The sequence below is a fragment of the Alosa pseudoharengus genome, unplaced genomic scaffold (assembly GCF_046254945.1).
Source record: "Alosa pseudoharengus isolate Yale_2024_CS ecotype anadromous, Long Island Sound unplaced genomic scaffold, YU_APseudo_1.1 YU_APseudo_1.1_scf_21, whole genome shotgun sequence".
Lineage (NCBI taxonomy): Eukaryota > Metazoa > Chordata > Actinopteri > Clupeiformes > Clupeidae > Alosa > Alosa pseudoharengus.
The window spans coordinates 24,680,282-24,701,056 of NW_027468674.1; the positions used below are offsets into that span (position 1 = coordinate 24,680,282).

Sequence of the window (20,775 nt, forward strand, 5' to 3'; positions counted from 1 at the left end):
AGAGAGACCCTACCCTCCCTTTCCTCTGAGATAAAGGTAGATAGTGGGGGGGGGGGGGAGAGGGGCAGAGAGACCCGTTCCTCCTTTTACTTAAGTGAGAGAGAGAATGTGAGAGAGTGAGAGAGAGAGAGAGAGAGAGAGAATAAGAAAGCCTATTCTCCTTGTACTTGTCATTCTGTCAGCATGTGGCTGATGTGTAAATAAGCAGCATTGATGGCAGCGCAGATTTGTGGTGAGTTGGAGTTTGCTGATAGGAGTTGTGCTGTTGACAGGGTGGAAGCGTTTGCTCATCGGAGCAGTGCTAATGTGTTTTCACTCTCAACACCCAGGACTGAGGGATCAACACGCACACACACACACACACACACACACACACACACACACACAAACACAAACAAACAAGCACAGCCTTCTAACTCAACTTTTCTCATTCTGTTCAACACAAACAAAACAAGTATCTGATTTAAGTCTCCCAGAAACTTTTGGTGCAAAATGAATCTACCACAGAGACCACACTCTCCAGTCTCCTGCTAACTTTTGATTCAGTAGTTCCTTCAACCAAACCAAACAATTTGAAAAGTTCTAGCCACATCTGAACTTTTACCCCCATCTTAAGGAAAATTTGTAGGAGTTAGGTTTGTTGGATGCCTGGAGATTTTGTCCATTTTATTTTATTTTTTTATAGTTTTTATTTGTTTTTTTATTAGATTATTGGTAGTGAAAGTGTAAGAAAATTAGTGTTTTGTAGGAAAAGGATGTTTCTTTGAATGATGCAACATTCAATCTTAATTCCCGTAAAAAGCAGTAACGAAGCACGTGAAGCGTGTTGGTCTTGGGAATGGCAATTCTTGTAGAGCTCAGTGTGTTCTAATTCGGTTCGGTTCTAATTCGGTTCCTGTGGTTTCTCTCACGGTTCTGTCCTCCTCCAGCTCCGACGCTGAATCTGGACTGTTCGGTGGACGTCCTCTTCCTGGTGGAGGGCTCCACGGAGCTGACCCTGGAGGGCTTCCTGCGCTTCAAGGCCTTCCTCAAGCGCTTCTTCCAGGCCACCATGGCCTCTGGCTCCCCTACCAAGGTGGGCCTGGCCCAGTACGGTGACACCGTGCGCATGGAGGCCCGCGTGGGCAAGCACCGAGACCTTGCCGGCCTGCTGACCGTCGTGGAGGCCATGAAGCCTGTGGGCGGCCGACCGCTGACCGGCGCCGCCCTCCAGCACGTCACCGTGCACGGCTTCCAGAGCACGCCGGTGTTCGCCGACGTCTACGACGACTTGCCACGCGTGGTGGTGCTGCTGAGCGCCACCGCCTCTGCCGACGCCGTGGTGGAGCCAGCCAAGTACGCGCGCGACCGCGAGGTCTTCCTGATCGCCGTGGGGCCCGACGCACTCAAGGCGCAGATGAACAACATCACGGCCAATCCGCAGCGGACGATCACATACCCGACGGCCGACAAGCTGCCGGGCAAGATCCCTGAACTCCGAACCAAGATCTGCAGCGTAGACAACCAAGGTGAGGAAAGAGTCACTCACTAATCAATGTTCATAGATCAGCTGTGAAGTCCTCTCCAATCTCTGCGCTCTTGCTGTTTCCACTGTCTCTTTTCCAATTATTTATCTAGACGAAGAGCAATGTTCTCTCTAACCTCTCTGTCATTTTAGAAACCAGATTGACCAGAAGAACTTTTAGCAGCTAACAGTAGTGAACTATCAGTGCCATTTAGCTTTACCTTGGTCATAAAAATTGTATGGTTTGATGTACTCTCTGCATATCTGTGTGAATACTTATATGTATAATTAATCATGCATTTTCTGTATATATAATTAATCAACAAAGTAAAAAGTAATGTGTATTAGTAATTCCCCTCTCTGTAGTAAGTCATATCACGTATGTTATCATGTCATTTCCTCCTCTCCTCTCCCAGGGTGTTTGGGCCAGGCCGTGGACCTGGTCTTCGTTCTGGATGCCTCAGATGGTGTTGGTCGTGAGAACTTTGTCCACCTGACAGATTTTGTCCGCAGCACCTCAGTCCAGTTTGACATCAATCGTGACGTGGCTCAGGTAGGACTTTCCCTTAATAACAAGAACCACTGACATGATCTGTTAGTTGTGTTTTTCTTTCTTTCTTGTTCCCTTCTGTCTTCAACATCATGTAGTGAGAACTAGCCTTTATCTAGATAAGTTCTGAGTTCTGCTCCCACTTGCCACTCTTGAGGGAGCTGTTTCAGCACTTCCAAGCCATTATATTGTAAGTCAAAACAGTGATGCTTATTTACAGTTCATGGAATGTCATTGTCTTTTCATTGCATTTTGAAACAGGGAAGTTGTTTTGGAAGTGACCATCAAAGAGAATTGAGCCTGTACTAATGATATTATTATTGTTATAATAAGATATTATCTTAATGAGAGTATCATACATTACTGCTCTCTTATTCTTTGACTGAAAGTTCTTTGACTACTCTTTCAGAAATATGACCACTGACCCTAGACAAGTAATTACAATGGTCAGTTAGTAATGCATGGCATGTCTTCTCCTTTTACATCTTCAAGTGCCTTCAAAATCTTTTTCATCAGCACAAAATACTTGAAAATTAAGTTATATTCTAGTCTAGCACTCTTTATAGATATAGTTTTTGTATGGCTTAGGCAGTATAAAATTTGATAGACGTGTAAAATAATTGAGGCCAGACAGCTTAGGAAAAGCCTTTACTTCTTTCGCATTGGTCTTCGTGTTTAAACCAAATGCTAAAGAGAGACAATGAAGAAGAGGTTTATTATTAACTAAGGTAGGATTATACAACATTGTTAATTCTATCCACCATCCTCTATTAACCTCTCTTTGTTGATAAAACAGAAGAAAGACAATTGAGAAATTAATTGAGTTAGCCACTTAATTAACCCTTGTTAATTGGTCTGGGAGACAATTGTGGAAAGGGATTATAATTATTATCTCTTACGAAAACCCATTTATTTCCACTGCCCAGTCCTTTGTGGTCACTGGTTATAGTGAGTTCCGCAGGGACAAAACAAGAGTGAGTATCATGGTGGCAACAGAGAGACATGGTTTATGGGATAAGTAAATCACAATGTATAGCAGAATTGAATCACAATACTTTCTGTGTCATACATAATCAAATTGTGTCATAAATAATCACAATAATATCATATTGTGGCCCAAATATTGTGATAATATTATATTGTTGCCTCATCCTGAGTGTAAGTTCCAAAAGTACTACTGCAATAGAAAATGCATGATCAATAAAGGTTAACAGAGCCTATTCTCTGACAACAGTAGAGAAAGAGGCAACAGAAAGGGCATTATCAGCATAGATAAACACAGTGCCTTAGCAACAAAAAGATATTATCAGTGTGTCAAATTGCAATTGAATGCCATTGCACTAGCAGCCTTAGATGGTGGGTTTGGATAGCGCCTTTATATATAATAACACTTCAAAACATCTCTCTGCCCTCAGCTTATCAGTGTAGAGAAAGAGGAAACACAAAAACATGATCAGCATAAGTTTAGAGAGAACCATAGCAACAGAAAAGACATCATCAATATAGGTCCAGACAACAGAGTGTCATAGCAACAGAGGAGACCTTAACAGCAACGTAACGTAGGAGTGGGCCAACAGGAAAGACGTCATCATTATTAGTTCAGAGAGAGTTGCCATAGCAACAGAAAGACCATTAAGACGACAGAAATTTAGGTTATTGTCTTAATTTCCATGCACCACTTTCATGCAACTTCTATCGCTCTTAATTTCAAATTCAATTCAAATGAGCTTTATTAACATTAAGCAGCATATTTTTTAACATAGACTGACTGTCTCTCTCTCTCTCTCTCTCTCTCTCTCTCTCTCTCTCTCTCTCTCTGCCTCTCTCTGCGCTGTCCTCAGGTGGGGCTGGTGGTGTACGGCCGGCAGCCCGTCACCGTCTTCGAGCTGGACGCGCACGACTCCGGCTCGGCCATCCTGCGGGCGGTGAGCGGCGCCACCTTCCAAGGCGGCGCGGCCTCCACGGGCTCGGCGCTCCTGCACGTCCTCTCCAACAGCATGACGATCGGCCGCGGCGCCCGGCCTGGGGTCAACAAGGCCGTGGTGGTGCTGACGGACGGCTCGGGCGCCGACGACGCCGCCGTGCCCGCCCGCAAGCTGCGCGACAACGGCGTGGCGGTGTTCGCCGTGGGCGTCGGGGACGCGCAGGCCGACAGCCTGCTGAAGATCACGGGCCGCGTGGAGCACATGGTCACCGCGCCCCTCTACGAGGACCTCAAGTACTTCGAGGACGTGCTGGTGCAGATGGTGTGCGCCGGTGAGGAGAGAGGGAGAGGAGGAGGAGGGGAGGAGAGAGGGAGGGAGAGAGGAGGAGAGGAAGAAAGAGAGAGAGAGGAAAGAGGGAGGGAGGAGGAGAGATGGGGTAGAATCTGAAGAGAGAATGGGATAGATGGATGAGTGGGGACAGATACATGAAGGGTGGGAAGAAAGGATCACAGTATAGACAAGGAAGATGGATGGAAAGAGAGAGTAGAATGTAAGAGGTACAGGGGAATGTAAGGTAGAAGGCAGCAGGTAGAAGGAGTAGAATTGGGAAACATTAGCTTCCATATCACCACTCATTTATCTAACCCTTTCTCTCTCTCTCACTCTCTCTCTCTCTCTCATTCCCTCCCCCTCCCTCTTGCCCTTTATTCTCTCGTACTTTCATTCTCTCTCCCTCGGTCTGTCTCTGTCACAGAGGTGAAGAAGCCGGTGGAGTTGTGTCGGCCGAACCCCTGTATGAACGATGGCGTGTGTGAGCTGCGCCAGAGGGGCTTCCGTTGCGAGTGCCGTGGAGGCTGGGAGGGACCACACTGTGAGACACGTCAGTATCCCCCCAATACACACACACTTGCACACACACACACAAGTGCATACACACACACACACACACACACACACACGCACACACACACACACACACACACACACACACACACACACACACACACACACACACACACACACACATATACCCTCCCCCACACACACACACACACACACACTTGCACACACACACTACACACACACATACGCACACACACACACACATATACCCCCCCCCCCCTCACACACACACACACACACACACACACACACACACACACACACACATACGCACACACACACACACAAGCGCACACACACACACACAAGCACACACTGTGTGTAACCTCAATTAACAGCATGCCTGTATGTCTGACACTGAAGACAAAGACACTGAAACGGTGTGTACGTTAGTAGTGCTCTCCTGAGGTGTGTTGTGTTGTGTTGTGTTGTGTTGTGTTGAGTTGTGTTGTGTTGTGTTGCGTTGCGTTGCGTTGTGTTGTGTTGTGTTGTGTTTTATTGTGTTGTGTTGTGTTGTGTTGTGTTGTGTTGTGTTGTGTTGTGTTGTGTTGAGTTGTGTTGTGTTGTGTTGTGTTGTGTTGTGTTGTGTTGTGTTGCGTTGCGTTGCGTTGTGTTGTGTTGTGTTGTGTTTTATTGTGTTGTGTTGTGTTGTGTTGTGTTGTGTTGCGTTGCAGGCAGCAGGACGCGGCTAGCTAACCGTGGGGACCAGCCCAAACCAGCGGGCATGAGGCGCAAGGAGAAGAAGAAGAGTCAGAAGGAGCTCAAGCAGCGCTACAGAGAGCTCCGCAGGAGACACGCAGTCAAACGCCACTGATGGAACACACACACACACACACACACACACACACACACACACACTCATATGCACACACAAACAGATTCACAAACATACATGCATAGTTCTGCATACACATGCACATGACAGACAACACACACACATACACAGATAAATGTTGAAATAAATAAACTCAACCAACCATTGCAACCATAAACACACATGCACTGACACGCATATGCTTTACATACACATATACAGTACATACACAGTATACAAACCCATACAAGTGATCCGACAAACTTACTCAGCCAACAGAAATAAACATGGCTGTATATACTCTCTCTTTTTCTGTCTCTCACAAACACTCTCACACATAAACATATACACATACACATACTGAAGAGGCCATATTATATTGTTTGATGTTACAGGATGTCTAACAGGATTAAAGGGAAAGCCTAATAAGACACAAACACACACACAGACACACACACACAATATCATTATTAGATTAGCCACACAGCTTACTTCACAAAGATCACCACAGGAAGCTCGGAGGAGCTCGCCATGTTTACAGCTCTGCGCCAAACTCTTAATTAGTGCCAGTCAGGAAGCGGCGCTTAGAGCCGACAAGTCTGGAGCCCACCGTGTCCACCACCACCACCACCACCGGACCACCACTGGACCCCCCTCTCCCAGACTGAACTGAACCCTCACTCCAATCCCATTACCCAAATCCCCCGTCTCCTGGCATGGAGCTGGATGTACATTTCTTTCTTGTTGGTTCCGTCTTTTGTTGATGATGAGTAAAGATTTTTTTTGTAAAGGTGTGTTTTAGTGCCTTAAAGACAGCATTTCATGTCCAAATGCGCCACTTTTGTATCTGTTTGTATTGCATTTAGTGGGAGAATGGGTGTAAGCTGACTGGGCAGTTTAGGTGTGAGAATACCAGCTACCCGGTACACAACATCGAGTGGTCAGAAAAGAGAGCGTTCCACTGGTCAGCTGTAATATGCAGTGAAAGCACTGGTAACACTAAGGGTTGTCATGTCCCAGTATTTATTTCCTATGCTTACCAATTACTGTACCTCCATTAAAGTTATTAAATTATGTTTTAAATGATGATCTGGGTTGCCTGCAGTGCTGCATCATGGGTAATGATGTGTAATGACGTTGACCCCTAAGGGAATATAGAACACCTGTCAAAAATGAGCTGGATGTGTATTGCCCTCTAGTGGAGGCTTTCCAATTAGGTTTTACTACGTTGTCGGTGAGGGGTCATAGCATACTATTATCATAATTTGTAATATAATGTCAAAGAGAACATTTTATTTACACTCCAAGTTGTCCCAACACATCTTCTGGTGCTACTATGTGTTATAGTAGTAGGCTTGTTTTTCATGTGACTACCTAACAGGAACTGGTTCATTTCCTCCTCCCTTGGTTTTAAGTCATCAAAGTACCTTCCTGCCTGTGAAATAGAATATTATGTTTACCAGTGACTGTATTGTATAAGAAAGAGAACAAATACCTTCAACACTGTGTATTGCTGTAATTACCAAGTTTTTTTTTATTTGAATAAAAAGTGCATGTTTTAGCTAGCATACAGTAACAAGTCAAAAAGAAACAGAACTGAATGGCGTAATATGTATTTACATCTTGGCTCCCATCTTACATAGACCAAGTTACAATCTGGACTGTACCAACTGTCCACAGCACGGGAGGGGTTGAAGGGGCGGCATGCGGAAATGCGGGGAGACTCACCATTTCGGTCCTGATTTGGTCACGTTTCATTTACACATACAGAAAACCAAAGACAAACATCATGCCGTACGTTTACGTGCATACTGCTGTATTGCGAAACATGTAATTGAAAAAAGTCTGGAAAAAAATGCAATGTTATTAAAATCCCTCCCTTTTTCATATATAAAAACAAACAAACAAACAAATATTAAATAGTTTCTTGTTTTGTTGTCGTCCTGTCACTCCCAAATTCAAACATTGTCCAGTGGCATTAGTTGTCCTGGGAGGCAGAGTGGTGGGCTGTGTCAAAGAAGATACCTGCTGTCACTCAGTACTGTCTGTGTCTTTGATTGGACAAGCAGGTTTTTAGGGGGCATGGCTGGCAGACACAAGAGGAGAGGATAGGGCAGTTATTCCCGCCTCTGGTCCTGCTAGGCAGAAGCAGCCTGGTCCGAGCCAAAGGCCCTTCAGAAATCAGCATTGGTTGTATCAAGTGGACCGCTCCTCGTCCCTAGGATGTAGTCTTCTTCTCCCATTCCTTAAGAAAGGAGGACACAGGAGTTTGAGGCAAGTATTTACAAACAGAAACAAAATATACACTGATAATGGAAGACAAACCGGCATTCTGTGTAAAAGTGAAAACAAGACGGGGAATTAAATAAACAATACATAAATAATTACAACATAGGTCTTCTTGAAAATGTGTTTTGTATAAGAGCTTCTAAAAGGAGTGATGAGCCTCCTTTATATAAAAGTCAAAAGGGCACTGTGTAAAAGTGTAAACATAGACAATATATTTAACAAACTATTAAGAAATAAGACGAGGTATCATATTATTATAAAAATCTTCATGACAGTGTGCTTTCTGTGAGTACTTCTGAAAGGGGTGAAAGCCATTCTGACCTTTGCCTTGGCGAGCACCTTTCCTTTGCTAGCCATGATGGAAAGAGGCCTGTTCTTCAAAGCTGTGGCCGAGTTGACTGGTGATGTGTCGCCATTACTGGTGAGGGCAGCAGGGACCGGAGCTGGAGTAAATGTGGGAACTGCCTTAGACTGGACAGAGAGAGAGAGAGGGCAGTTAGTCACAAACACACCCTCAGCACACCTGTCCACTTTAATGGGTGTCTGTTTAAATGTATTCTATAATGTGTGTGCCAGTATACCGTTAATATGATTTGTTTTACAATAGCCTCCCTCAGTTCAAGCCATCAGTCATTTCAAACATTTGCATACGCAAACAACATTCAGTGTCCTGTTTATAGTCACCCTTCCCGAGGGAGGCTTACTTGGCTGGACTGTTTACTTCAAATAGACATTTCCACCTTTCTGCTTCCTCTAGCATCTCTGAAGTGTGTACTGGACTCCCTACAAAACTGTCCACTGAATGCCAACCTCATCAAGTCTGATGCAAAGAGCCATGAACTGGCAGCGTTGGAGCGAATTGACGGGCTTTGCAATTGCACAATGTTAAAATGGAAGCCCTGTCTAATTTGGTTCCGACACTGTTAACACCAAACCATCATTTGCTATGTGGCGTCTCTGCCAAAAGGGGGCAGGATGGAGCTCAGGAAAGGCTGTGTGACTGAAATCAGACCGGCGCGCCCCCGATAACCCCCTACTGGAAAATATTGGGTCATTGCATGACATCTTGAGTGACTTCAGGAGGAGCTGGACATGGGAACGCATATGGTCTCCATCTTTCCGTTCGCAAACGAGCGTAATTGACCCTCATCATCATCATCAAGCCTGAGCCCTCGGTCCGTTTCGGCTTAGAACCTCATCCCGAACGCTAAGCTGCACTCTAGCACTGGCGCTTAGGCTGAAGATGTGCAGAAACTCCTGGAGTTTTTGGCAGCTCTGGAATTACAGCTGTACATCCACACCGCGCCGGCCGTATATAACAAAAACAACAGGCTAATTCCACGCTGGCCTCGCGAGTGACATGCAGCATATTCTGCCAGCGTAGCAGCAGCGTATACATGCGAGTCCCAGTCCAAATGTCTCGGTTCAAACAGAGTGCACAGCTGCGGTCCAGAATCAAAACGCACACTATACCGTCTGTGGCCAAAACACATCTCCATAACAGTATGAGGCTGGCTCAAGTCACCTACAGAAGAACAGAAGGCAAATTGTAGCTGTGCACCAGAGTCCCTGCCCTAATTTCAAACAGATATTTTACTGCATATAGACAGAACAGTAGGTCTGCAGAACAGTGCTCATCTGGGAGTTTGGTTTAGAATTTGATCCAGAGCAGAAAGCAATCAGATCAGCATCAGTGGGATATTGCTATTGTTGGGGAGCCAATGTTTGTGAAATAGCCACCTTTTTTCTCTTCCAAATCTATTCAGCAAGGCCACCCGAGGCAAGTGAGACCTCTCTCACCTCATTTAGCAAAGAACAGTCCATTAAATAAGCGCTAATAAGTTAGGTGTGAGTGCCCAGCTAGCTAGTAAATGACAGCATTTCTCAGTTCATTTAACAAAGAACAGCCCACTAAATCTAATCACTGGACTGGAAGAGTGCTGACACCAGAGAGAGAGAGAATAGATTGTGTGTGTGTGTGTGTGTGTGTGTGTGTGTGTGTGTGTGTGTTGTGGGTGTGAAACAGTGTGAGTGTGAATGTGTGTGGGTGGGTGTGAGTCAGTGTGTGCATGAAAATGTGTGTTTGTGTTGCGGGTGTTAGTATGCGTGTGTGTTTATGTGTGTGTTTGAGTCAGTGTGTGTGTGAGAGAGAGGCTCCAACTGACCACAGTGGTGTCTAGCAGGCTGCTGTCCACAGTGGTGCCAAGGGTGAAGGGGCCGGCCTCCACCTTCCTCAGGCTCTCCTTGACCTCCATCAGACGCAGCTCCACCTCCACGCGCCGGCGCTCCGCCTCCCGACACGCCTCGTCCTTCAGCTTCAGACACGCCTCCAGGATGGCCTGCTTCGCTGGGTCTGAGGACACACATACGTCCGCCATATAGTAAACACACTGGTATACATAACACAAGATAGGCAGACTTACATAGAAACATAATAGAGGTACAGTATACTGTTGTATTGGCTGTGCCATTATTAAAGACGAGAATATCAACTTTCCCAAATCATTTTGAAGTACCTTTGTCAATAATTACAAATGTACATAACACATTTTCAAGTTATAAATTCTGTGTGTATGGACAACTCATTATTCTTGTGATATTTTTGTGATATTCACACTTAAGTGACTGATCAATGAAATCAGTCATGCATTTGTTAAGTGTAGACCAGGGGTGTCCAAACTTTTTGACTCAAGGGCCACATTGGGTTTTGAAAATTGGCCGGCGGGCCACACAACAAAAAAATTATGTGTATATAACGTTTTGTATCATTTAAATGACAAAGTAATTTTGTTGCAGAAAATGAATCTCTTAAGAAATACTGTTCATTTGATGTTGTTTAATTCATTTATAAATGGTGCACTGTCACTTTAAGACTCTTTTGCCAGCTCCACTAGCCTATGGCTAGTGCTGTGCCCTCTCACAGTTTATAAATGGTCAGCAGTGGGAACTACTGTTGCCATCGCGATTTCCTTTTAAAAGTTTCTTATAAAAAGGAGATATCAATTATCAACAATGACAAGCCAGCTGGAACCTGTCGCACTCTCTCCCTCTCGTGCACGCTCAAATGCGTTCCCAATTACATGGAGTAGCATTAGTTAGATCTGCTACAATGGAGATACTATGTATCTCGATGTAACAAGCTGTTTTGACAGTGCCATTGTAAACGCTTACTAAGAAAAGTGTAAAACAGTTTGCTGTAGCCTAAAGTTAATCACAACGTCGTCTATCGCTGAAAAAAAAACAGCGAGCGGCCTATAATGACCTAATTAAATGCTCAGCAGGCCAAGTGTGTGGCGGGCCAGATCTATGATAAACTAATAAATGCTCGGCGGGCCGGATTAAAGTGCGTGGCGGGCCACAGTTGGCCCGTGGGCCGTAGTTTGGACACCCCTGGTGTAGACCCTGGTTATGGTGCTCTCTTCCACTTCCCAGTGTGCCTGTGTGTTGGTGTTTGACCAGTGTCCAGTAGGTGGCGCTGTGGTACCTTGGCAGGTGCTGAGCTCCTCCTTGGCCTCGCGCCGCTCCTTCCGGAAGGTGGCCAGGCTGCTCTTAACCTCCTCACGCTCCTTCTCCAGACAGTCACGCTCGTCTGTGTAGCGCCGCACGTCGGCCTCCGTCCGGTTCTTCCCCAGCCTCACCTCGATCGACCCCGAGCACGCTAGGGGTCAAGAGAGAGAGAGAGGAATGTGGGAGTCAATGATGAGTGGTGTGTGTGTGTGTGTGTGGGGGGGGGGGGGGTCAGCTCAGTGCTTAGTCACGGTCTTAAGTGTGTTGCTTGTTTCCAAACACACACTCGGCACACACACAGCTTCACGTGGATTAGGCTAACGTGCTTGGGGGATAAGTTGCAGTCGGAGCTGCAGCTAGGAGGGCGCATTCCACCGGCGCTGGCTAAGGGGAAATGCGATTAAGCTTATTAAGACCAATGAGCCCTGGTACCGGCTCTGGCTCTGGCTTCTTCTCTCGCTGTGGAACTCTGGGGGCAGCCTGCCTGCTCGCTCGCTTGCTCACCTGCCACAGGAACTCGGGCCTTGTCCGCGCTGGCAGCTCTCCCCCGGACGGTTGAGGGGCTCTGGGGGGTCTGGGAGGCCACATGGTGCTGAAGGTGGGTGCTGGAGCTGGAGCTGGTGTTTGCCTTCTTAGTGGTCTCTTGGCTGAGGAAGCTGCTGGGCTGGGGCTTGGTCTGGCTCTGGTTCTGGGACTTGGTCTGGTTCTGGTTCTGGGGCTTGGTCTGGTTCTGGGTCTGGTTCTGGGTCGGGGTCGGGGTCAGGGTCTGGCTCTGGTTCTGGTTTTGGGTCTGGTTCTGGGACGGGTTCTGGTTCTGGGGCTTGGTCTGGTTCTGGGTCAGGGTCGGGGTCTGGTTCTGGTTCTGGGTCTGGCTCTGGCTCTGGGTCGGGCTCTGGTTCTGAGGCTTGGTCTGGCTCTGGGTCGGGGTCGGGGTCTGGCTCTGGGTCGGGGTCTGGTTCTGGGGCTTGGTCTGGTTCTGGCTCTGGGTCTGGGTCTGGGTGTGGAGACGAGGGCTGGTGTAGGACGGGGGCTCGGGGTCAGCTTTGGGTGGCGGGGTCGTGTCACAGGGCTGGCTGGACTCGTACTGCTCCTCGTTGGGGAGGACATCCTGTAATGAGATATGAGATGCACAGCAGAGATGTGACACCAATTGACTTCAACTTCAACTTGGTTCAGTGTTTATGGGATTTCTATTCACAAACAATGCCCTGATTACAGTACAATCCCTAAGCAGATGGTCACAATGAGAATGAGAATGTGAGAGGAAGAGTTCAGTGGATCCACCCTCCTGCAGTATCCGGGGGGGTTGGGTGGTGTGGGGGTCATAAACTTCCATAATCAGTAGCACTGTCCCTTAACTCATGTGTTTATTGCCATCTTAACACTTTCTGTAACAGCGACCTTGACCCTGTGACCTTTCACCCCTGACTCCTGACCTGGTAGGCGTTCTCCTGCGGCTCCTCAGCGGGGGCCTCCGTTGGGCTGCCGTCCCGTGGCGGCGGCTGTGGCGGGGGCTGCTGCTGACCCTGAGGCTGGGCCGACGACTGCGGAGACGTGTGGCCGGGGGAGCTGGTGTGCAGGAAGGAGCGCACGGGGACCAGGTCCAGGTACAGCCGGTCCTTCGAGTCCTGCTCCACCGTCAGCACCTCGCCACCGTTCTCCACGCCCTCCTGGTATGGCAAGCGCAGAGGAACATTTGACACAACGTCATTAACATGCACATTACATCAAGACACACTGACTAAGTTCATTACAGTGTTTTTAGTTATCATCTAATGGTGTTTATTGCCCTCATTGTGTAAACAACATGAGCTATAGAAAAAAAAAACTCAAGAGTAAAACTTCAGGTGAGGGTGAGTGAATACTACAAAGAAACAAAGTCTCCCATACAGGGACGCCGCTGGGAGGGGGGGGGGGGTGTTAGGACGATTCTAAGGGCCCAGCACTGACAGGGGGCCCCCAGAGACCCCCCCCCCCCCCCCCGATAATACTCAGGGGGGCCCAGAATTATTGTCTGTCATAGGACACAAATTATCTAGCAGCGCCCCTGCTCCCATATCACCACAATCAGTGCTTGCAGTTTCAGTGCTTGCAGTCTTTCATGGAAATCGTTTGATAGGCATTTACAGCATGTTGTAATGTACAGTACAGATGGAAATCATGTACAAAGTTCACGTGTTGAAGCCAAAACATATAAAGCTGCAGAGTGTTACAGGCATGAGAAAATCATTTTGGCCTTTTGAGCAGAAACTCAAAAACACGCCACCCACGGCAGCAATCCCATTGTGTTCATCAGAGAAGGTATGCTCAAACATCACAAACACAACTCTCCATGGTATACACCACATGGGTTGACCGCAATGAGAAATTCTCAGGAAAATATTTCAGCTTTTTTAGTGCTGTGAGCATAACTTTGTGTGTGTGTGTGTGTGTGTGTGTGTGTGTGTGTGTGTGTGTGTGTGTGTGTGTGTGTGTGTGTGTGTGTACACGAAAAACTGTGTAGACTAAGCAAGCCAAATGCAAAAACACTTGCAAAGTACTGCTCCATTTGTACAGTAGTAGGTAGTGTGTCCATTTGGAGATGCCATGTCTACCCATAACCACCAAGTGTATAAAGGACGGATAGCACAAATGTTTGATCAGGCCTGTCTAAACCTGTTACATACTTCCATCAATGTTTGGATCTGTGTTAGAATAACAAACAAAAGTTTTTAAATGTGTGTTGTGGTCAGATGTTTCTCTCACCTCCATCTCGTTCTCGGTGGACGGCACGTCGTCGTAAATGTCATCCGATCCTGGGAGGTCGGAGGGGGGACTGTCTGTGTAAGTGTTGGGCTCGGAGTACCTCCTCTGCATCAGGCTGTGGACACACACACAAACACACACACACACACACACACACACACACACACACACACACACACACACACACATGCACACAATGACAACAATGAATGATCACTTTGCCCTTCAAAATTCTTCTACATCATTCTCATAATTGTTGTTCCAAATCATGCATCAATGCAGAGGGATGTTTAAACACATGGAATGAAAGAAGAGACAGTTGATTTGACACCTCTTCTTGTGAAGTAGGAAAGGTCACAATGGCGGCATTGGCTTTCGCAACCTTTGCACCTATGCATTCTCCAGAAACCCACAAGTGTGCAAGAGCAGTTCAGGCCCTCTGAACGTTTGTGTTTTGTAGTCTGAAAGCCCGGACGTGGTTTTCACACTACACTACGTTTCCAGTCATGTCTTGTAACAAGTATCTGGCTTGAAGGGGTCTGGAAAAACCCAGTGGTCAAGGTGTAAACAAAAATGTGTGAAATCTAGCAGAAGATCCAAAGCAATATATTGTATTATTTCATTGTGTTTTGCAACTGATGCATAACTGAAATAGTCACAGATTTTTGTGTCGCAGAGTACCAGCATGCTCTGGGTTAGTACTATTATAAAATCATGACTATGGCTTATGGAAGTGTTCTGTGAATGCAGTATTCTGTAGCAGGTTATCTGATGTTGAGTATGAACCAACACTCTGTTTACTTACTACATGGAGGTCTTCGCCGCGTTGACTATGCTGGATATCCTCTCCGAGTTCACGTAATCGTAGGCCAGCTCTTCCGGGTCGGTCTTGGTCCCCGTCTGCGAGAGCAGCAAGCCCAGCCAGTGGCCCATTTCGGCCGACGACTTGGCCTGGGAACACAAAAGAGGTGGGCGGACAGTGAAAAAAAAGGGAGGGAAAAAAAGAAATGAAAAACAAAAGGCAAGAGAGACCACACAGAGAGAAAAAGGTTGCGAGGGTTGAACGCTTTTGCCCACAATGCAAGAGCAGAAGACCCAGTGGTGCTCGCAAACGCTGGGGAAAAAGTTACGTCTTCATTCAGCTCTGGCACAAACTGGAACGCAGAAAAACTAGTTTTTTTTCATCTCGATGGGGCTCACATTCAAGACGTGATTCCTCAAGGAGTATGCGTACTGATAAAATGCACAGGTCGCCTGTACAGTAAGTTACAGTAGGTAATAACTTCTGCCAAACAAATACATCTTGCAGTATACAGTCTATACTGTATAGTCCCTACTGTACCGATTAAAAGTAATCCCAACGTAATGGTTTGGTAACGATTGGCTTTGTTTACTCTTTCGCTGCTTTTACTTGAAACAGGCGACAGACTGTAGCGCACGAAAAAAAATGTGTGTGTGTCTAAGAATGCGCGAGAGAGGAAGTCGCTTGTTTAGCATCTTGCCAAGAATCTTGTTTCACAAGCGGTTTAATAATGCCTTGTTTATTGCAATGGCAGGGTGAAATAATGAGAGATGGAGTGGTGTGTGTGTGTGTGTGTGTGTGTGTGTAGAAAAAAAGAGAGAGATGAAAAACATGTAAAGTGCTCACAAATCGTGGTCCAGACACAAATCAGGCAAGCGATTTGGATTTGGGGGAGACTCGGTGTGTAAGGGGGGTTTCCAGAGACTGAAGCCCCATGTTACTCACCATTTGTGGGCCACGGGCCAGACTGTGTGTATGCGGGCGTGGGCTGTTTGATTATGTCTACATCTGTGTGTGTGTGTGTGTGTGCGTGTGAGTTGGGGGCTGTATGAGTATGCATAAATGCTGGTAATGATGATGTCTACATCTGCGTGTGTGTGTGTGCATGCGTGCGTGTGGGTGTGTGTGCCTGGATGAGAGGTACATTATAAATGTCTGTGGTCATGTTTGTAAGATGTAAGATGTAAGTGTCTCTGTCTGACTGTAGACTGTCTGCATATGTGTGTCTGTCTGTGGGTTGTCTGTGTATATGTGTGTATGTGTATATATGTGTGTATGTGTGTGTGTGAGTGTATACATCAGCATGTCTTCACTGCCGGCAAGAGGGCCGCTGTGCTACAGCATCAGCAGACTAATGGAATGCAGATCTGCGGTTTGCTGGCGCCTGAAACGGTACCGAGTTCTGACACCATCGCTGCCTCACGGACCCACACCCTCTCCCCTCAGGGCCCGAGAGAGGGGGTTAAGGGCTTAGGGCTCCGCATGATGGGGCTTCATCATGAAGAGGTGGCAAAGATGGCCCTCACTACCCCACCCCCCCCCTCACAAAAAAAATTGGAGAAAGTAAAAGAAAAACAGAATTGGGTGGGCTGCTTTATGACCTGTCTGCTAAAGCTTCAGGGACTTTCTCACAAGTCATTTCCACAGCAGATGAAGATGTATGGCCCCAACAGCACCACCTTCTGCCGTAAATGCTCTTGTTTCACATGATTTGCTTGCAAGAGGGTACACAGACTCCAAATGTCTGACACTCTGAAGCTAAACATGAGCTAAACACAGAATGATTCATTCCAGTCCATTACAACATACTGCTTATTCAGCCACACAATGAGACTAGCAACTCAGCCTTGACTATATTGTGGCTAGTTTTAGGTTTATGTTACTATATGCCTATACATTATTCTGGACAGTCATAAAGCCTAGACACTTTAGAGTGGTCAGTAATGTACTGATGCAATGTAATAACTACACAGTTAACTTCTTCTATGTAAATATTCAATATGATTTACTGGCATGACAGATAAGCCATTTGTACTTCTCTCTCTCTCTCTCTTTCTCTCTCTCTCTCTCTCTCTCTCTCTCTCTCTTTCTCTCTCTCTCTCTCACTCTCTGACTCTCTCTCTCTCAGACTCTCTCTCTCTGACTCTCTCTCTCAGACTCTCTCTCTCTGACTCTCTTTCCCCCCTCTCACCTCCAGGGTGGCGAGCTGCTCCCCGTCCATCTGGATGCGGAAGGAGTAGAGGTGTTCTGGGCTGGGGTCGGGCAGCACCAGGCAGCCCCCCAGTGGCACCGGCTGCTGGGCCGGCTTGCCCTTGCTCTTGTCCTGGTAGACCCACAGCTGGCCGTTCTTGATCAGGCACCAGCGCGAGCGCCACTGGTTGTTCACCAGCACGTTAAGGTAACCTGCGAGTGTGTGTGTGTGTGTTTGTGTGTGTGTGTGTGTGTGTGTGTGTGTGTGTGTGTGTGTGTGTGTGTGTGTGTGTGTGTGTTTCAGACAGAGCAAAACAAAACAATGATAACATTATGATAATGAAAATAATTATGTCACACATCTGAACAATGAATCCCTGTTCTATGAGATGTAAAGTAACCATAATTACATGGACAGAAAAATGGGGTAAAGTGCTTATTGCTCTCTCTTCATCACTTACCTGAGGTGTCCACACATTTCTCTGGACTGTCATAAGAGGAGATCTTCTTCTTCCCGATGTTCATCAGATTACTGAACTTCAGGCCCGCTCCATACTTCTTCTTCACTGCTCAGAAAAGACCAAAAGATACCACAGTGAGATTAGTGGAAAAAAAAGCCACAAATCGCTGACATCTCCATGGTGACGTATGGTAATGAGCTCCTCACCGTCGCGAGCCTCCAGGGCTTCGGCGGGACTGTCTGTGCTGCTGCCGCTCTCTGACGCCACTGAGTATCTCTCGCCAAGCTCGCCCTGTCGGGAGACCACCACATGGTAAGCCACTGCTGACTAACTCCACCAGAGCCGGGTAATCCCCACCATATGACAGCCAGATGAAAGACAACGAGATCGTCGAGATAATTACACATATTTAGTGTAATGTATGCCTCTCCCATGAGACGCTGTTACAAGTCTCATCTGCAGCATGGATGAGCTTTGGCACTTGAGCTAAAGACAACACAGCTCTGGTTTCAGTTTAAGATGATATAAGAAGATTGACTTCAAAAGAAAATGGTGGCCATTATTGTTGGTGATTATGGTTGCATTGTGCTGATTTCAAAAGAAAATGGTGGCCATTATTGTTGGTGATTATGGTTACATTGTGCTGATCATGGAAATGTGTATACTGATGATGACTGAAGTCTTCTGAATATGTTTCAACCATTTTTAAGACACTCTCAGCATTCAAAGGGTAGTGTTTCCTCTGTTGGATGTAAGATAAGAGTGGAACTTGTTAGAAAAATAATCATCATGCAATGTAAAGGTTCTGATTTTGGTACCTTGGTGCAGATGAGGCGCGGCGAGTCGGACACGTCGGACCCTTCTGTGGATTTGGGGCTGATCTCCTGAATCACCTGAGAAGGTAACATGGGCAAATAACCCAGGTTAAGTACACTCCTAACACACAGAGCATGACTATGACTACACACATGCACTGAGGACTATTTGTAAGTATTTGTGAGTATATTCATGATAACACGGTCAATAAATACCTTTGGTCAGCAAGGACACATACTGTACAGACTATAACATTGATGAGACCTTTCACCGAATCATTATTTCTTTTATCTCATCTACACAAACTATGCTATAAATTCAACCACCACCACGTTGAAAACCCCCATTTCCTAAAATACACCTTCTGTCCCAAACAACTACCCCAACACCAGCTGTGTTGTGTTGTGTGTGTGTTGCAGCTGCATAGTAGTTAACCACCGTCTAGTAGTTGACCACGCGTCCATTTAACTTTTCGCAGGCCTGGCCGATTCTCTCTGAGATTAGGAGCTGGACGAGCCCTCAAGAGACGGGCAATATTGGAGAGGAGCGTCTCTCCCGTGGCTCCGTGACACAAAGGCCGGCCGTCTGTCCAGCACATGCTGGTTTGATAAGTGCTGCAGATTCCGCGGCTGGAGCGTCTGCCCGGGCTATTATTGGAGAGGCCCAAAGTGGCAGACCAGAGAGTTCCAACACCACGTGAACCCCGGCCTCGGTGCGTATTAGTGGCTGCTTAGGTGCCAGACTACAGGAAAACACATAAAATCCCCCGAAAATATGAAATCTGCCCAAAAATACTGTAAGAAAAAGAAAATCCCAGCTAAAGCCCATGGGCTATCTAAAAGTGTTTTGCTGTTGCTGTTGGAATGGTGACTAAGAAAACGTTTTTTGACACACTTGACATATGACAGGCACTTCTGTGGACGCCCACTTGAAAACTCAAAATGACATGCAGTCAAAGGTAGTAAAGTTCATAGACCCCTTTAATTTTAACCATGACAGCCACCACAACCTTATTTGGGATCAGAAAAGCTCTATGCTTTCTTGAATGGCTGTCTGCTTCTTGCTCTGTAGACCAAAGTCAATGATATCGCCCAAAATATGGTAGATAAAGTATATTTTAAGCGGTTATTTTTTGAATCACTACTGCACAAGCTATTTATTAAATGGCAGATTGTTTTATTTTTGGTTACAAAAAATGAAAGCTTCAAATCAACCATGAGATGCACCATGTCCTGATCTTTGATCCAAGACAACCACCACATCTTTGCAGTCTCAGGACTGATCCAACAGTAACAAACTCTCACTGCATCCCGCTGCCATCTGAAGAACCGATCCAAAGCCTGAAACCAATTTCACTTCAACATTCTACAGACCCACCACTCCTTGATCTAAGATCAGCAGTATCTTCACTTCAACATCCTACAGATCCAACCACTCCCTGATCCAGGATCAGCAGTACCTTCACTTCAACATCCTTCAGACCCACTGTTCCCTGATCTGGGTTCAGCCCTACCTTTAGCCACTGCTCAGTCTGCTCCTTGCTCTGGAGGCCCAGCACGATGGCCTCGCCGCCCTGTGGGATGATCTTCAGCTTGTGCTCCTTGCGCTTGGGCTGCTTCTCCTTGTAGATGACAGAGCAGCCCACCAGGCTCACGTCCAGCAGCGGCGTCTGGTCCTTGGAGCTCTTGTAGCACTTCAGACGGGACGCCACAACCAACAGAGAGAGACAAAGCACGAAACACAAAACACAAAACAAAGCCTCGTCAGATCCAGTTGATTTATTCACAATGGCATTGAATTCCATCTCCAGCTATGTGAGTGGGTACAGTGAGAAAGGCGTTGATACGGCTCGGCGTGAGATGCGTTTGATGTGTTGAACCGAACGCTGGATGATGAAAAGGAACCCTTGCCTAAAATTACAAGTCCAGTTGGCCCAGATGAAAAGAATAGCTTCTCCTCTGAGGAGATGCCTCCATGCTTCACAGAGAAACAGTTTGGAGTGCGATCGATGAACTTTGTTCAGAACATCGTTCATCTGAAATGATACTCATATGGGGACTTATGGAGGAGAGTTGTAATGACATAGAGCTTGAATTCCCTCCTGATTAAGCTGTGGAGCCTGAGGGGTTTATGAATCTCACTCATGTAGCTCGCTCTCCAACTTCTTGATAGCATCTGGTTCTGCTATTGAGGCCAACGTGACATGCTATAAACAACAGCTATTAAAAAACACAGCAACCAGATTGACAGTGTTACACAGTCACGACTC

At 46.5% G+C, this 20,775-nt stretch overlaps 2 protein-coding genes across 2 annotated transcripts in view; one reads left to right on the forward strand and one right to left on the reverse strand.

The window, feature by feature from the left end:
• The window catches only part of vwa2 (von Willebrand factor A domain containing 2), a 26,193-nt gene extending 19,085 nt beyond the window's left edge, over positions 1-7,108 (forward strand). The window contains exons 11-15 of the mRNA XM_076298263.1: positions 930-1,508; positions 1,921-2,057; positions 3,896-4,310; positions 4,734-4,859; positions 5,557-7,108. Coding sequence (XP_076154378.1) covers positions 930-1,508; positions 1,921-2,057; positions 3,896-4,310; positions 4,734-4,859; positions 5,557-5,696 — 1,397 coding nt within the window. The 3' untranslated portion in view covers positions 5,697-7,108. The remainder of the gene's footprint in view (positions 1-929; positions 1,509-1,920; positions 2,058-3,895; positions 4,311-4,733; positions 4,860-5,556) is intronic.
• A 98-nt stretch (positions 7,109-7,206) lies between these two features.
• The window catches only part of afap1l2 (actin filament associated protein 1-like 2), a 49,926-nt gene continuing 36,357 nt past the window's right edge, over positions 7,207-20,775 (reverse strand). The window contains exons 7-19 of the mRNA XM_076298262.1: positions 20,020-20,199; positions 18,509-18,583; positions 17,897-17,981; positions 17,691-17,795; positions 17,231-17,442; positions 15,043-15,188; positions 14,238-14,352; positions 12,929-13,162; positions 11,997-12,600; positions 11,470-11,643; positions 10,151-10,338; positions 8,307-8,456; positions 7,207-7,941 (exon numbers count right to left, since the gene is read on the reverse strand). Coding sequence (XP_076154377.1) covers positions 7,915-7,941; positions 8,307-8,456; positions 10,151-10,338; positions 11,470-11,643; positions 11,997-12,600; positions 12,929-13,162; positions 14,238-14,352; positions 15,043-15,188; positions 17,231-17,442; positions 17,691-17,795; positions 17,897-17,981; positions 18,509-18,583; positions 20,020-20,199 — 2,295 coding nt within the window. The 3' untranslated portion in view covers positions 7,207-7,914. The remainder of the gene's footprint in view (positions 7,942-8,306; positions 8,457-10,150; positions 10,339-11,469; positions 11,644-11,996; positions 12,601-12,928; positions 13,163-14,237; positions 14,353-15,042; positions 15,189-17,230; positions 17,443-17,690; positions 17,796-17,896; positions 17,982-18,508; positions 18,584-20,019; positions 20,200-20,775) is intronic.